Below are 17,378 nucleotides of genomic sequence, written 5' to 3' on the forward strand. Positions count from 1 at the left end.
TGGAGAAAATGCTGCAGAGAACATTAAAGAGTTCAGGCTGCTTAGTTTATGAAACTTGTGAGGCAGCATGATTTTGCTATACGAGTGCCAGAGAGGGAAAATGCCATACCCTAAAGAGCTCTTTAATCTAATGGAGAAAGGCTTTATATAAAACAAAAGATGGGAACTGAAGCCAGACAAACTAAGATTTGGGAGAAAAAATTAAAAAAATCAAAATGTGAGTGGAATTAAGGACAAGCTCTCAAGGCCTCAAGGCAAGTGATAGATTCCCCCATTTGCATGTTTTCAAATTAAGACCAGAGGACTTTCTGGAAAATAAACAAAGTTAATATGTGCCCAGAAACAATTATTGGGCTTAATACAGAATAAATGCTTGAAATTTCATAACCTACATTCACGCACACACAAATTGATAAAAAATGTTTCTTTACACTTTGACTCTATGAACCTATTATCTCTTAAGAAATATTACTGAAAGATGGTGCTATTAGTCACTTACAACTAATTAGTGCAACTCCCACCCCTTCTTTTTAAGGGAAGCGCCCCACAGTTATACTTCATGCTCATTTCACAGTTGCATTCTGTTTGTTCATGTTTGCTGTCATCCACAATTCCAGCAATTAGCCATGAATATGGCTGACTTCAAACAGAAGAAAAATTGTCAAGGAAAGAGGAAGAAACAGCAATACAGAAACAACAAGAACCAAAAAATAAATAAATTGCACATTCAAAAAAATAAACTTTGAGTTGTCTTACCACCTGGAAACATCATTTTCCCAAGTGATGTGGGGAAGCAAGAAGTTCTGAAGAGTTTAGTAGATCAAGGCTATTTAAAACAAGTTCTTTATCCCTTATACTCAAATGCTTTGAGGACTAGGACATTGTCTTTTGGGTTCATAATCCATTTCAGCTCTGTATGATGGTCTACACTCAAGAGAATTTAACCCCAATTCAAGCAAAAACAGAGAGGATCTAAATTTCAGTTGTACCCTTCTGTGGGCTATGTGCATAAATGCATCCATGTACTTCCACGTAATAGTGTATGTATTAACAGTTCTTACCTGATGGGATTTTAGCATCTGAAATATACTGATGTCTCCAAAAACTAATGGCAGATCTTTCTCTGTTCTGCAGCCGACATAACCTCTCAGCCAGCCCTCCCCTGCAGAGAATAAAGGAATGCTCAGTTTTGCCAAGAAGCAGGATACAGTTTTGCCAAGTGACAAGCCATAGGACATATGGAATATGTATGCTTTGACCCTAAGAGACAGAAACATACAGGAACGTTACATTTTACAGATTAGCTCTCCTCATTTTGATTTTCCAGTGGATACACTCCCAATAAAACACAGTTAGGGTCAATACACACAATAAAACATTTTTCCACTATCTGGGTGTCCACAGTCTTTAAAGCTTTCAGAACTGTCTCCAGCACAAGGATTGTAAAGAAAGGTTCCTACTTTCTTCCTCTGCACTTTCTCTGCTCTTATGCACATACCACGATAGCTACTACAGACAATTCTGAATTTGAAACAAACACCCTAACTGGTTCAGTGTAACCACCAGTTATAACAGGTTGGGTTTTTTTTTTTTTCCTCACAGATTTGTTTGTCTGTTGGCAAGGAGTGATCACAGAAATATTCTTTTACCCATACTTGACCCTATGATTCATTTCACAAGCTGGGTCAAGTGCGCAGTTTCAGTGGTCGGAACATTCTCCGAGATGGAATTAATTTAGCATTCCCAAGGTGAGGAGCAGAGGAGTGGCATCGAAAGCACGGACATTTAAGGTAACACTAAAGCAATTCCTACCCTTGGATTCAAATTCAGGAGATGTCAACTTACCTCTTTAAAACCAAAAAGAGCATGTTGGAAGCTGGTTTGGGGCTGTTACAATGAGCTTTGGAATAGTAAGGGAGTATTTGAGCGTTTTTCTTTGGCTTCAAACAAGTTATTTGCATTAAAAAGCAATTTATTCTTTCCTTCAAGTGTAAGTTTCCCTACAAGATCTAGTATATATCAGTAAAGGCTTCCACTAAGCTGAACCGTGTCCTCAGGTAAACTTAGTTTGGGAATCAACAAAAATAGAATAAGGCCAGTTTATGAGTGCATATAAATGGGATTATTATTACTATTATTTTAGAACAAAGATCAAATAGCTTGGTAAAGCTCATGCTGCAAATGAGAAACTGGGAGGAGCCACACCTGTGGAAGGAACAAAGAAGGAACTAAAAGGACTAAGCAGCACTTCAAGGAGCCTGTAAAAAGTCTCTTTGGTTAGCAATTACTAACAGCAATTTCACCTGCAGAGAAAACAACAGGTTATATGATAATGAATTAGCAGTCTCAGCTGATTTTCTAATGAGCAGCTATCTAATTTGCGAAACCATAACTATCACAGGACTTGCTGGATAGCACGGCAAAACACTGTCATAGTGAAGCCCACAGAACGAATACTCGGAAATACAGGAGCTAGGTTTGACCCAGAATGATTTGTCAAAGTTACGTAGTTTATCTTACTGCAGTCTCTTCCATGGCCACAGTGGTTTAGGCAGGGAAGAGAAACTCAGACTCTAATTTAGCATCTTTCAGAGGACCGAAGAATTCCCCAACCCCCACGATAAAGAACCCACAAGCTACATGACTTGCTATGTTACGGAGGAGAACAAACAAAAACCTTTAGGACACCTTGGGCTCCAATGAACTTACAGAGAAGCTTAACAATGTTCTTTAATCCTGCTTTCAACGTGGATTTTAAAACACATGGGTAACTAGTACAGAAAAGTGCAATGGGTGCTTTGGTATGCAGCAGGCTCAAATTAAGCACAGACCTTCTTACAGGGTAATTTTGTCTGCTGCTAATGCCCTGCTCAGGCAAATTTACTCAAAAAACGTGAGCACTTGACACTCAAGCCTTACTGCAGCCCTGTGGTTGAGGACAAGGCAGTTCCACAAACACCAGCCAACTGCCCACCCAGCTCCTCCTCCTGCCCGGCTGCTGTTCTCAGATGCAGCTCTTCATTCAGCTTGGCTGCACCATCTACCCATGCCGTGCTGGAACATGGTTCACTTGAGTTACGTTTAGAAATACAGCTGCTAAATGCATTTTGAATTTGCTTGTTTGCTGAAGTCTTGCATGGGTAGGTCTGCAACTGAACCCTGTGGCTGGACTACAGCAATACAGAAAAGAGCGAGTAGCTCAAAAACTTGTTCTGGTGGATGACAACTGTTCAGCAGAAGTGTTCCAAAACCTTTTTTCATTTCTTCCACAGACAACGTTCAAAGAAATGTATTTTCTTACAGTGCTTAAGGTACCTGCACAAAAGAGCAGCTCTAAAACCTCGGTCTGATTTTCCCCCTTCCCCTGAAGAGGGTTATGGTTGTAAGCCATATTGCTCCATCTATGGCAGAAGCACTCCATAGCATGACGAAGTTCCTGGTTTCATGGCACATGACAGAAGCATACAATACAAAAAAAAAAACAAACAAAAAACAACTCTTGTGTCAGGCCTAATACACCTACCAGGCAAGGTCTTACTCTGACATGACTTCACTGCACATTTGCTAAGCGGGTCTGTATCAGGACAGCAGTTACCACAAGGTCCATGAAAAATAAAACCATGTCTTTCCTTAGCGGCCCCTTGGCTAATAAAATTGATAGTTGTTAATACTTATCCTTCTATTCCAATTCCAAAATGCATTTAAAAAAAGTTTAAACTGCAAACATAATAAGGCATTTGCACCTGCCTGGTTGCAGAACATCAAATATAACCAACAACGTAGTTCTGAGAGGTTCTCATCCAGCCATTGGCATTGCTTTTTTGTTCTGCCCCTCTCTCCCTCCCCCGTCTTTCATACGTTGTGAAACTGGAAAATACAGTTCAAGGACATGCCATGCACAAAAGGAATTTTGACGGCAAAAGAGAGAGTTGGTAGTTTATGGTTCATTTCCCCCCCCTTCTTCTAAAATGTAGAAACAAGAAATTTAAACATTGCCCCAAAACCAGCAGAATCAACCCATTTTTAGCACTTAAGAAAATGGAAAAAAAAAAAAAAAAGAAAAAAAAGGTGCATTCTGTTGCATATTTTGACACATTTTGAGACAGCGACACTTGAGAACTATTAATGCCTTCTCATATAAGACAGGTGCCCACGCTGTTCAAAATGTTTGTGTATACGCCGTGAGAAATTGTGAGCAGATGAGAGAGATAACAGAGCTACAAAGCTTACACAAAGCAGAGCGTGATGTTAAGCAGGAGCCAGTTTCGGCGTTAAGAACAAATTTCACGTTTTGAGAAGAGCAACACTGTTGAAATTACTATTACTTTATTCCCAGTTGCACCCCTGTGGATTGTTATACACCTAATGAGCTTTTATAGTCAGTCTCTGGTAGTTAGCTCAGTTCACTGGGACTAGCAGGCATTCTTCAGCATATATTCTATCCAAGAAAGGGGCATTTTGCTTATTTTTGGTAACACAAAATAAATATTTTTTTTCTTTTCACTGTCCACGCATTCTCCCTCTGAAAATGCCCTAGCTTTTCAGCGCTGTGTGTTTGGTTCGGGTTGCCAGATACTAGAGGTTTTGTTGGCACAAAGGGTGGAGACTGGATTCCACAACGCAAAGTCTCGTTGCAGTTTCTTCATGTACCCAGCTGCCCCAAGGAGGTTGGAGAAAAATATCCAGATCCCTTTTTTGATCTTATGATGCATTTAACTGTCCTACATGGCTAACCCACCATCTGGATTGTGTGTGTATATATAAATGGGCAAATATATTTTTATTATTAATTATGATTTCTGTAATCAAGGAAACTGACAGTCTGTATTTAAACAACAAAAACTTTAATCTGAGATGCATACCTTACTGACTAGCGCTTTGAACTTAACCCCAAAATAATGTTTTATCGTGAGCAAATTTAATGCATTTGGCAAACTGTTAATGCAAGGGCTGCTCAACGAAGCCAAACTGCACAGATACAATCTCTGCTACTCACGACCTTTTTAGTTTTAATCAGGAAACTCTTAGTACAACTGTTTTGACCCTTAAAATCCCCTAAGGTAGATTCAACAATTGGAAGTCCACGTCCTACTTCCCTACTAAAACCGAGCTTGTTGAAATACTCCACGGTCCATGTTCAACAATATCCATGTGAAAGACACAGGTTTGCTGACCAAAATATAACTCAGCATCAAGTACAAAAGCTCAGTTTCTGGAGGTGCTCCTTTCCACAAAGATCGTATTCTTCTGGAGAAGCTGGCAGCCATGGCTTGGACAGGCACGCTCTTCGCTGGGTTAAAAACTGGCTGAATAGCTGGGCCCAGACAGAGGTGGTGAATGGAGTGAAATTGAGCTGGCGACTGTTCACCAGTGGTGTTCCCCAGGGGTCAGCGTGGTGGCCCATCCCCTTTAATATCTTTATTGAGGATTTGGATGAGGGAATTGAGTGCTAAGTCCTGCACTTTGGCCACAACCCCATGCAGTGCTACAGCCCCAGGGGAGAGTAGCTCAAAAGCTGTGCAGAGGAAAAGGATCTGGGGGTGCTAGTTGATGCTTGCCTGAACATGAGCCAGCAGTGTGCCCAGGTGGCCAAGAAGGCCAAGGGCATTCTGGCTTGCATCAGGAATAGTGCAGCTAGCAGGACAGGGAGGTGATTGTCCCTCTGTACTTGGCTCTGGTGAGGCTGCACCTCTAGTACTGTATTCTGTTTTGGGCCCCTCACTGCAAGAAGGACATCGAGGCCCTGGAGTGTGTCCAGAGAAGGGCTGTGAAGCTGGTGAAGGGCCTGGAGCACAAGTCCTGTGAGGAGCGGCTGAGGGAGCTGGGGGTGTTTGGTCTGGGGAAGAGGAGGCTCAGGGGAGACCTCATTGCTCTCTGCAGCTGCCTGAAAGGAAGGTGTGGGGAGCTGGGGGTCGGCCTCTTCTCACAGGTAACCAGTGACAGGACTAGAGGGAATGCCTCAAGTTGCACCAGGGGAGGTTCCGTTTGGAAATGAGGAGCCATTTCTTCTCAGAAAGAGCAGTCAGGCACAGGGAGGGGTTGCCCAGGGAGGCAGTGGTGTCACCATCCCTGGGGGTGTTCAAGGAAAGGCCGGATGTGGTGCTTAAGGACATGGTTTAGTGGGTGATAGTGGTAGGATGGGGATGGATGAGCTTGGCAGTCTTTGCCAACCTTGATGACTCTATGAGTGTACCACCCTCTGTCAAACATCGCCACATAGTGCTAATCCCTAGTTTAAAATTCCAAGAAGGTTAATAGCAAATGGAAAAAAGAAAGAGCATTAATGAGTAGGCTGTGTTTTTAAAAAGCCCTTTTCAATTTTTTTTTTTTTTAATTGCTAGAACTCTTTCTGTGTTTATTTAATGAAGTTTTAATTCAGCACGGCAAGTACTAAAAATAACCCCATAGAATTAGATTTAGATAAGTTTACTCCTTCCCAGACTTCAATTCCAATTTAAGAACTGTGAACACTTACACATCTGAGTCGCCTCCTCAGATACACTACTCTCAGAAGTCCATGCACTTCAAAACACTGTGGATTACTTACATATATCCATCTTGGGACTGAGCAGTTAGTGATTTTCTCCTTTCAAAGCAATGACAGGTCTCTACTAATATTTCCAAGCTAACTAGTAAAATAAGTTATTTCTGTAACAGTCAGCTGTTCAATTCCACTCCAGGGGGTGCTCACTTAAATTAAATGCTAGCGCTGACAGTCACTACTCCGTGCCCCTTTACTGTAAAAAACAGCATGGGTACATATGTAAGATATGGGGCCCACTCCTCTCCAGTGCAGGAGAGCAGCTGTTGACTTGGTGAGGTAACAAGGGCTCTGAAAGAGTAACTTGGTGTACGCATGAGCCCTACTCAAGCTCTGGCTCAACGCTTAGATTTATAAACATTCACCTGGGATGAGTCCCCATTAACATCATCATTGGGGTAATTTTGTTTGTTAGATGTGGACATGCACAACCAAGGCATAGCACTAGTTCTTTTCCTATGTGATAGAACAAGCAGACAGCAATCATTTTAATTCCCTAAAAAACTTCTTCAGTAACTGTGCTCTGCTACAAGTTCTGGGTTCTTTCCCTTGGAAAGGAATCAGTGTTTCTCCCAAACCACAATTTCCACGTCAAATGAACAGCATCACACCGACGTGTAAAATGAAAAGAAAACGAAGATCTGTACTGTAACACAAATGATCATTTCTAACACACAGCTATCAGACCTCCAGTCTTATGAGTTCAAGGATTTGGAGCCTCTCTCAAGAAATAAGCCCGAAGTCTTTTCTGGTCTGTGTGGTCTCTTTGATATTTCTTTGTTCAACTGTTCCACAAAGAAGCTCACCTCCATAAAACGTATGTGGAACAAAGGTACCGTTTTCAAGAGCCACCACCAGCGCGTAAGAGACAGAGATTTATGTGTTGCTGTTATACCCTCATGCTGCTTACGGATGTGTGTAAGAAAAAAACAGACCCTATTTTACAGCCTGCTGTCATTTGTGCCAGCTCCTTCCTCCCTTGGCATTTTCCTTTATTTTCAGGACCTCACTTGGCCTTGTGTGACCATTTTACTGCATGCAGAACCAGGACATTCTGTATTTTTCCCCTCTTTTGATAAGGCGAGTTAATTTTAGCAGATGAGATCTGTAAGTGATCTACTGGCTTAAATATATAATTATAAGATAATTAAAATGGAATTTCCTAAGATTTTATTTCACTATTAAGCTAAAGAGGGCCACATAAAACTAGCAAATAAACAAAACCACACATGCACACAAAAAAACAAGCACCCTCCCCCAAAACAAAGCAGTTACTCTTCACAACTAAAAGCTCTTGCAGCATGACAGATTTAGATGAAGTAGGGTTAACGTTATATAACTTCAGATATCCATTTCCTGCACTGAAAGCCAGACTTTTTGTTTAGCTAATGGAAATAAAATTTTACTAGAAAAAAACAAACAATTCATAAAGCCTTCAAGAGAGGTCTTCTTGTAGACAAGAAAAGCTGAGTGAACACATTTTGATTTTTTTTTTGTTTACAAATACTGAACAAGCACAGTTATTGGTTTAACCCATGGAACAAACCGAGACTTTCAATACATTATTTCTCTCTTCTTTAACATGTGAACTTTGAGTGACTTGGAACTGCGCAGGTTATACATTTTACCTTGTATTATTAGCATTAATACAAAATCTGAAAAAAAAAAAAAAAAAAACTTCCTGAAAATGGGTATTTGCAGTGTATATACTCTCACCCTTAGGTCTGCAAATCACTTGCATAATTTTCCCATGCAATGTTGACTCAAGCTGAGAAACTGAAACTTTGTGGTGGAATAAAAGGGCAAGAACATCTAAAACCAATACCTCTTGACCTAATCACCAAGCCAATTTATCTCTGTATCAAATACCACTATTAGCACTTCCTCACCAGCTACTTTAGTAGCTCATCAGTGCAGTACATTGACATTTATCTCTCAGCATACCTTGGAAAATTATACTACTTCCACTCCCTCTAATTCTCACTTCTATTTAAATAAAAGGAAGATAGCTATTCAAGATGGCACATAAAACCGATGTTTAAGGTGAGGATGTCCAGGCGCTTTGTTTTGATGGTTGTGAGTGAAAGAAATCTTTCTTTTTGCTACTAGGATGGCAGAGCTGGCACCTCCTACAGCACTGCCCTTCAGCGAGATCTAGAACCTGACCATGCCCACCAAGAGCCCTGAATACCAGTGCTACACAGACTATCCAGCTCTACCCTGCAAATACTGGCAGAAAAAAGAGCAGTCTCCATGTAAACCAATTTTGAAAACAGAAACTAATATTATAGTGGATATATGAAGGGATGCTTGAATTTGGTAAGAAGGCACAGAATAGATCAGACAATTAGTGAGGGAAAAGTTCCCTAAGCTGGGTCTTTCTTTTGTGCAGATGCTTATCACTTTCCAAAGCCCCACTAACTACTGACAGAATGATTGCAACATGCCCCTTCATATTTCACCCATCACAGCATTGTGCATGTTGCATGTTTCTTCTGGGGAGATAGGTGTGCTTCTCATTTTCTTTCCACTCCAACATGTTGCTATTACACTCAGATTTCTAACCCCAGCATTAATGAATAATTAAGCTAATTTCTAATAATCGGCTTACCTCTGAAGATTTGTTGTTTAGGTTAGATTTTTTTTTTTGTAGTAGAGTATGGCAATTATCTTTAATAGGATCAAATAAATAACACTCTTTCCTCCCATCTGGTCAACTGCTCCCTTCCAATTTAGGACCAAGAGCATCCCAAGCAGAGAGGTTGGGTAGAAAAATGCAGTCATTGAGGTAATAGGAAGATAGCTGCAATCAGATAATGAGAATATAAATGCAAACAGCAGCAGAACTAAATAATATTGGAAGACTGTTACACATGGTATAAGACCTTGTCAGAAAATAAAAGCTAGAGTTTCTATGTTCTCTCTCCTTTTTGGAAGTAGCTGCAGTCACCTCAAAAGGCAAAGAGAATAAAATAGAAAATATATTGTTGTTTTCTAAAAAGTTGAAAGGAGAACACAGGCAGCCTACTCCAGTTAGAGCAGGACTTCTCCAACCAGTACACATACTAAAACCATCTGCTTTTGGCTTTGAACCTCTCTCACAGGAATTCACACAGAAAGACCATGGCTCTATCACTTTAACACCTCCTGTCAACCCTGATTTCACTAAGCACCAGCTTGGAGGAAAAAAAAAATAAAAATAAGCCTGGTTAAGCAGAAGTATTTTTCCACACATTGCAGAGTTCCCAATGGTCCAAGTGGGAAGGGAAACCATGGACCAGATCCAGCCTGCAAGATGAATTCCCTTGTTTATTGCTTTTTCTGCTGTGGTCTCAACCTGCAGTAGAGATGGGGAAAAAAGAAGGGGACAAGCCAACAACTGCTATACAGCTTTTAGCTATATAAGCAGAAAGAAGGGATCATCACTTCATTGACCAAGAAATTGATAAACCTTTCCCCAAACTAGTCTTCAGCCTACGGTGCTGAAAACCTAAGCTCTCCTATCTAGTATACAGACTCTTATATCCAGTGGTAGCACATAAAATGAAAACATTCTCAGTCAACAATGAAAGGAAAAGTGGAAAAGAGACATACAAAATTAATGCCCTGAACAGGAAGAATGAAAAGATGAAAATGATCTGGACAAGCAAATAATTAGACAAACAAAACTCATCTGAGGAATTTCCTGCTTGCTTCTGTGTTCCAAAAGGAACCCAAGGTGGAAGCACAGAATAGTTTAAAAAAATAAAATCAAAAATACCCCAAAAATCCCCCCTGCATGCTGTCCTTGTCTACCCATTCTGGAGGGATTGCATTCTATACTGAAAATTTGAAAAAGAAATAGATAGATAAATCAATAACACTGATTATTCTCTTATATAGCCATTTCAGAGTACTTTTACTACCAAAACACATTTTTGCACTAAAATATTTGATACTAAGGGTCACCAAATGAAGATGGTAGGTACAGATTCAAGTCACATTTAAGCTACGCAGCTCCTAAGCGAGGGATGTTATTGCTGCAGCCAAAAGCTTTTATAGCTTAAAAAAAAACACACACTACTGGACAAATCCATCAGGGATGACAAAACACTCAGCCCCCAAGGCAGTAAACTGATGAAAGCTCAAAGTGCACCAGGGCAAAAAATACCACTATACACTTGTCTTGTTCTTAATACCTTCACACATACTTGCTTTTGGCCACCAACAGGCATTTTTGTCAGTAAAGCTTTGGTCTGACCCAGTACAGTTCTGTTTTTATGTTTTTAAAGTAGTAAGTAGAGCTTGATTGCACAAGTACTGTAAGTATAGAGATCCTCAGTAATTACATCTTTTAAATCTGTTCCTTCACTCAACATTTTGAAGTAGCCAAGAACATTTTAAGAGGAAAAATAAGGTATGGTTATTTCTCCAAAGTGCTTTTTAAGTGCTTCATTTTCTGATTGATTACTGTATTGAATCAGCTGTAAAAAGTGTAAGAACGAACCATATTGTTAAAGATGCAATTGGTATCTACAGCAGCACTGTTCGGAATTTTTGTTTCTGTAATTTGAGTCATGCCCTCACATATATCATTTAAATTAAAGCAACTTTAGTGAATACAATATAAGAAACTACTATTTCTGTATTGTAGCTAGCTAGGAAAATAATGAATCGTGAACATCAAACTTCTGCTGCTCAGTTTCTGGTGGTTTTCTTTCTGCATCTTTTAATACATTTAATTAAGTCAAAAAGATCTCAATTTCAGATAAACAAATACATCACACCTTTGCTTAATTATCGCTCTGTTTTGCGCTATTCAGCACTATTAAACAGTGGCCCCTTTTATACAGTATTCCAGATACTTTTACCCTGATAAATCTGGAAAGGACTAAAAAAGTAAGAGGTATAATATTTTCACTATATATCGGAGGAGGCACAAAACAATGAAATGATGACAAGCTAAAAGAGAAATTATGTTACAGTTATGAGAGTATGTGTACTTAAGGCATCAATAAAAGTACAAAACCTGTATCAATTTGTATAAAGGAGTTCAGATTGAGAATTTTGAGCACAAGTTTTAAAACAACAAAAAAAAGTTGTTTCTTGTCTTCTTTGTTTACAGATAAATGATATTCTTTAAAGTTTTTGGAGTTGGCATCTTTAAAGTGTTTATCCTTGAAATGCGTTCCTACTCTTCTGTTAGTTAACTTGTATTATCTTATTTACAATACAAAAGTTCCTTAAGAAAGGCAAAACATTTACCTCAGTAATTTCTTCTTTTTAGCAGAATCTTCTGGGGTTCTAGAGGCCTTGCCCGACTGTTTCTTAGGAGTTTGTAGAAGGGCCTGTGCAGACTTCAGCCAGTCACTGGCAGGTCTTGTTGGAACTTCCCCCATAATCAATGCCAAACTTGACTGCAATTTCTTAGTGAGTCCTGGATTAGTGGTCTCTGTTTCTACTTCTTCCACGCTGTCATTATCAGATGAATATTCAGAAATTTGTGTTGGAGTCATCTAAACAAATAAAAATAAAAAGCTATTTAAACAGAATGCTAAGGAAATAAGCTAATTCACATGGAAAAAATCTTGTTTACTTTCTAGTACAGATTTACGTAGCCATTTATTTATGTTTCCCAGCAATACATAAATTAAATGACAATTTATTGATTAATATAACTTGGACAAGTTCACTGTAAATGCATATTTATCTTTTCTAAGCCAGTATGAACTGCTGAATATAAAGACCATCTGGTGAGGGAAAACTGTGATGAACTTATTTTTTTAAACAACCAGATCTTGAGAATTTATCAAAAAGATAAGTCAATGCCTATCTCTATCCAAAGTCTATCTGAAGTTTCCAAACAGGTGTCAGGATTAAAGCAAATTTTCAGGAAAACAAAGAGATTAATGATGAAAGGGATCATGACTGGCAGGAGAGCTGAAGGAAGATGAGCTGTTGCATCTAGATTCAAGTAACTAGGAAGGTTTGCTCCTCTAGTCTGAGCTGACAAATCATAGAAGCATAGAATGTCCTGAGTTGAAAGGGACCCACAAAGATCATGGAGACCAACTCCTGGGTCCCCAAAGGACCACCCCAAAATCAGACCATGTGTCTGAGAATGAGAATGGTCTGAGACTGTTGCCCAAATGCTTCTCAGACTTTTTTCTCAAGCTTTCCCTAGCCCCCAGCCTGACCCTCCCCTGTCCCAGCTCCATGCCGTCCCCTCGGGTCCTGTCGCTGTCCCCAGAGAGCAGAGCTCAGCGCCTGCCCCTCCGCTCCCCTCGTGAGGGAGCTGCAGGCCGCCATGAGGCCTCCCCTCAGCCTGCTCTGCTCGGGGCTGAGCAAACCAAGGGACCTCAGCCATTTCTCATACATCTTCCCCTCTAGACCTTTCAGTATCTTTGTAGCCCTCCTTTGGGCACTCTAACAGTTTTATATCTTATACTGTGGCGGTTTACATATAAACATATGTCTCTGTGTGAAACTCAGAAATCATAGCTAGCAAAAAGTATTGAACAATTCTGTTAATATAAATTTGACCACTAAAGCTAGCGTTGATGCATGTCCAGCAGGCCTATGGCTTCCAGTGGAGGTTTCAGAAGTGTACATCCCAGACTCAGAAGCCATCAAGCCACATCCACGTAGTTCCAGGGAGGATCAATCCCTGGTCAGCCACAAGTGCTATCAGCAGAGTGGAGCCGAGGTTCCTAAAAACTTGCTGGCACTCTCTCATAGAAATTCACAGGACATGCTGAACCAAGAAAGGAAGGATGAGAGGAAAGGGTGCAAAGGCCCCAGAATAAATCTGGAACGGGAGATGAAAGGATTAGGAGAGTGCTGACGGGGAAAAATCACCTGCTTTGGCTCAACTTGTCATATTCTCCCATAGGGCTCCCGCACAGGCAGGGCATGGCAGCAGGTTTAGCACCCTGAGGTAAGCTATGCAGAGTTCAGTTGTTATGTAAATCATCTCTTGACCCAGTATTTCTTAACTAAATAATATTAAGCAAAAATACTTGGAAATTCTATAAAAAATAAATGTGGAAATCAGTCAGAGAACCACACAGCCATTTATCCTTGTAGAGCAGTGCAGAAGTGCTGTACAACTGCTTGCTTCTAAATAAGAGCACAGACACAACTCATTCAAGTCATGTTTTAATGAACCAAGCCGCTTACTGGAGGAGATTTTAATGGCATAATCTGGCCTGAAAAACTCCAGAAAAGCTGACCTACAAGCCATGTTTGCCGTTCCTATTTTGGTTACATTCTCCCATTGTTGTAAGCTGGTTAGCAACTCAAGTGCTGGTGGAGCAAGCACTGGAGCAGTCCTACCACAGGGATTGACTCATGCAAAACCCTTCTTTGGAGCAGGTGAGCTCCATAACTCATCCCTGATCCTTGGAAGAACCAAAACCCAATGGATAACTGCAAAGTATTTGATTCATGTTATCAATGGGAAACTGGAAAAAAAAAAGTTAACTTTGCTCCAGATAATGCTGCTCTGATCACAGAATAAATGAACTTGTTTAACAGCTCTCCACACAGGTTGTCTGACGAACGGCTCAGATAAAGACTTTAAAGATAAAAGGCGAAAGGGAGGGAAATCACTGCATTCACTAATGGTGTATGTTATTAATTAGTGTAATCATCTGAAACCAACATTTCTCAACTGTGCACACAAAAAAAATGAATAAAGCTATTGCCAGTTCTTTAAAACATTCTTCACGTAAATGATGAGACACTGTGTTCGTGTCCTAAGAGCTGACCTAAGTATTCTGGAAATTGGAAGGACCTTTTAAAGCTATCCAGAGAAGAATTGCTAAAAGAATGCAATTCATATCAGCCTGTGATTTTTCTGTTTTAAACACAACACAGTCAACATTAGTCCCTTGGCAACAACATTTCTCTGAAAACAAACTCCTTCCACATTGGAAAGGAGCCAGAAGTAAAAGATTTCAAATAGTACAAAAGCAGCAACCAAACGCTTCATTCTTAAAACACCACTTCAATGCCCTCTTTTGCTACAGGAGTGCTCTAATTTTACTCAGATTGTTACAATATCCAGTTTGCCTAAAAAAGGATGCAAACCTGAAGTTCTCCATGCATGCAAAACACAGATGAGGAAAGCCCTTGGGATGTAATTAAAGTCAAGCACATTATAATCCCACTGACTGTTGTAAGAGTTAAGCGGCTTTCTTAAGTAAGGATTGTCTAATAAATCATTTAATACTTCTGCTAATATTTATTACTGTATACTTGTTTAGACTTAACTTCCCCAAGGAAACCATACTTTGAGGTTTTTGCTTTTGGATTGTTTGCTTGTTAGTGCTGTTTTGTGTGTGTGTTTTTTTTTAATTGGTTCCTTGGATTTTTTTTTTTTTTTTTTTTAAAGAGGAAGCTATAAAAAAAAGAAAAACAAAGAACAAAAACTGAACTTTCCAATTCCGTACATTATTTAACTTCAGCCGTCAGAAACACATCCTGAAGAGGAAAATATTTTCAAAACTTACAGACATGATTTTTCAAGTAGGCAGTATACAAGATGGCACATCTACCAACATTATGGTGGTAGACAGATGGCCAAAAAAATAGCAATTTAATTCCTTAGGTTCACTTTAAAACAACCATTGATAACTAGTGAACAAACTGTTTATCATTTATAAGTATCCTAAATATCATGAAGCCGAATTTTCAAGAGGTTTTTGTTTTGTTTGTTTTACAATAACGTCATCCCCAGTAGTATCACTATGAGTTTCTGAAGAGCGTCATTTGCTAAGCACTGAGAAGCATCAAATTAAAAGTAGCTGACATTTCCACACTGCTATTACTTTGAAATAGTGATTTTTGTTGTCACAGCAGAGGGCACATACCCTACCCCAGCTCCCTGACTCAATTTCTCCACCTCACTCCCTTTGTTCAACCCCTGAGCCCAATCTAACTACCTTCATCCTGGCATTTTCCACGGCTGTCCCCCATATAACCTCATCACTCCAGATACTCCGCAGTAAATTGTCCACCAATATTTACTTTTCATTTCCAATTATAACCTCGCCACAACACCTTCATTTATCTTATGCTAACCACTTTTCCATTTCCAAGGTCTGGGTAGGAAAAAAAAGAAGCGGGAGCTGACTTCATACTCTCCATACTCTCTCACTAAGATGATGACATGGCTCATTTTGTTCACTTTTAGAATAAACGTATTTGCTCTGCACATGGTTTCCTTTGGAAGTGTTTAAATGCTCCTCTTCCACGGCTCTTTATTTTACATGGAAAAATGACCAGCATAAATGCACATAGTATTGCCATTATTTCCACTAAGATTTGTCTTTAAGAAAAAAAAAAAGTCAGTGGCTACTGCAGCTGAGCATCCAGAACCCTATCAAAGATAAGCATGCTTAAATCAAAATGCATTAAAAGATAGCTCTCAAGGTGAATTCATTTATGATGTGTTTTTGACAATGCTCACCAGTACGCAAGGGATGGTACAAACATAGAAATAGGTATCAAAACGAGAAACAGCAAATTTGCCCCCACTACTAACAAATTAAGACTGCTAAATGTGTGTATATATATATATGATCAATTTAAACAGAAAATCAAACAAACAAAAGCACACCCCCACACCCCTCAAAGAAATGGCAAAATCCCATCCCAAAGCATTCAATGACAAAACAGATTTCAGTGAAACGAAGATAACCTCCCACGAGTTGCCTGGGTACATTTTGCACCCAGGCAGCTGAGTAGCTAACACACTGTTACTTCTGCAGCCAACCACCTCCTCCCTCACCTTCAGGAGATTTGCTTCAGCTGTTACTTCACCTTGAAAACCTTGCAAATTCTTTGGGAGTGCTTTTACAATCTGCACTTTGCAGCACTAGCCCCAAGATGATCTGAAAAAAAAATTACCTGTTGACTTTAATAATGACAGAAGCAAGAAATAACTGTATTTAATCACCTTAAAAAAGACTTGATATATCTTATTAATAAAATAGCAATAAATTAACAAGAATTGTTAAATCTCCATTTTTGAGGTTTCTAGTTTAATTAGAAATCAGGATGAGTAGTTGGGAGAGTTTCTCGCCCACTTTTGTTCTCCTTTCAAGATACACCATTCAGTGAGAATTTTCTGCAGAAAAATTTCAGCACGTACACAGTGTCTTTGTATTGGTTAAACACTTTCACTTGTTCAGTCATCTCACAGTCATGAAGTGTCATAAATCTTTTTCAATTAGTAATGAAGACACTCTGCAGATATAACACTCAGTAAACACACACTGATATTCTGAACTAGCCCATCACCTGAAACTAAGATGCTTCAGCATGTTGTAGCATGTTGAAGTTTTTTTTTTTTGTCTGAATCTGTCATTGTCAAAAAATGGCTGTCAAATTCTGACTGGATACTGAAGTAACTTTTTGCAAATGGAACTCACTTAGTCTGTCACTTGCCTCCTTAAAAATAATAAATTTCTTCCCTCCTATCTTACTGCACCTTAGCTCACACGCAAGAATTAATATGGTTTCTCAGATGGCACACTCCAGGAGCCAGGCTTTCTCAGGGTCAGAAAGCAAAGCTTTGTCAAAAAACGGAATTAGTATTTGAGAGTTTCCAACATTGATCATTATACTTAAAGAGGTAAATCAGTCTTGTTGCATTCCCTTTCCTACTTCTACTTTCACGTGCCTTTACTTCTAACTTCAGAAGTATTTTCTATTGTCTCCTGTTGCTCTCTCATGGACTTTTTCTCCTCCCTGATTCCCTTATTCTTTGCAGGATTCATTTGCATTTCTTCTAACTGCCTTCTCATGGTAGCTCGCAAGATTGGTGGAAGCTGGCTGATATTAACAAACACGC

At 39.5% G+C, this 17,378-nt stretch overlaps 1 protein-coding gene across 1 annotated transcript in view; it reads right to left on the reverse strand.

Moving 5' to 3' along the window:
• The window catches only part of LOC116485634 (DNA repair-scaffolding protein-like), an 83,368-nt gene that overhangs the window by 18,156 nt on the left and 47,834 nt on the right, over positions 1 to 17,378 (reverse strand). Inside the window, exons 6-7 of the mRNA XM_032181125.1 lie at positions 11,786 to 12,036; positions 1,062 to 1,162 (exon numbers count right to left, since the gene is read on the reverse strand). Of these exons, the coding sequence (XP_032037016.1) occupies positions 1,062 to 1,162; positions 11,786 to 12,036 (352 nt within the window). The remainder of the gene's footprint in view (positions 1 to 1,061; positions 1,163 to 11,785; positions 12,037 to 17,378) is intronic.

Source organism: Aythya fuligula, chromosome 2 (genome assembly GCF_009819795.1).
Source record: "Aythya fuligula isolate bAytFul2 chromosome 2, bAytFul2.pri, whole genome shotgun sequence".
NCBI lineage: Eukaryota > Metazoa > Chordata > Aves > Anseriformes > Anatidae > Aythya > Aythya fuligula.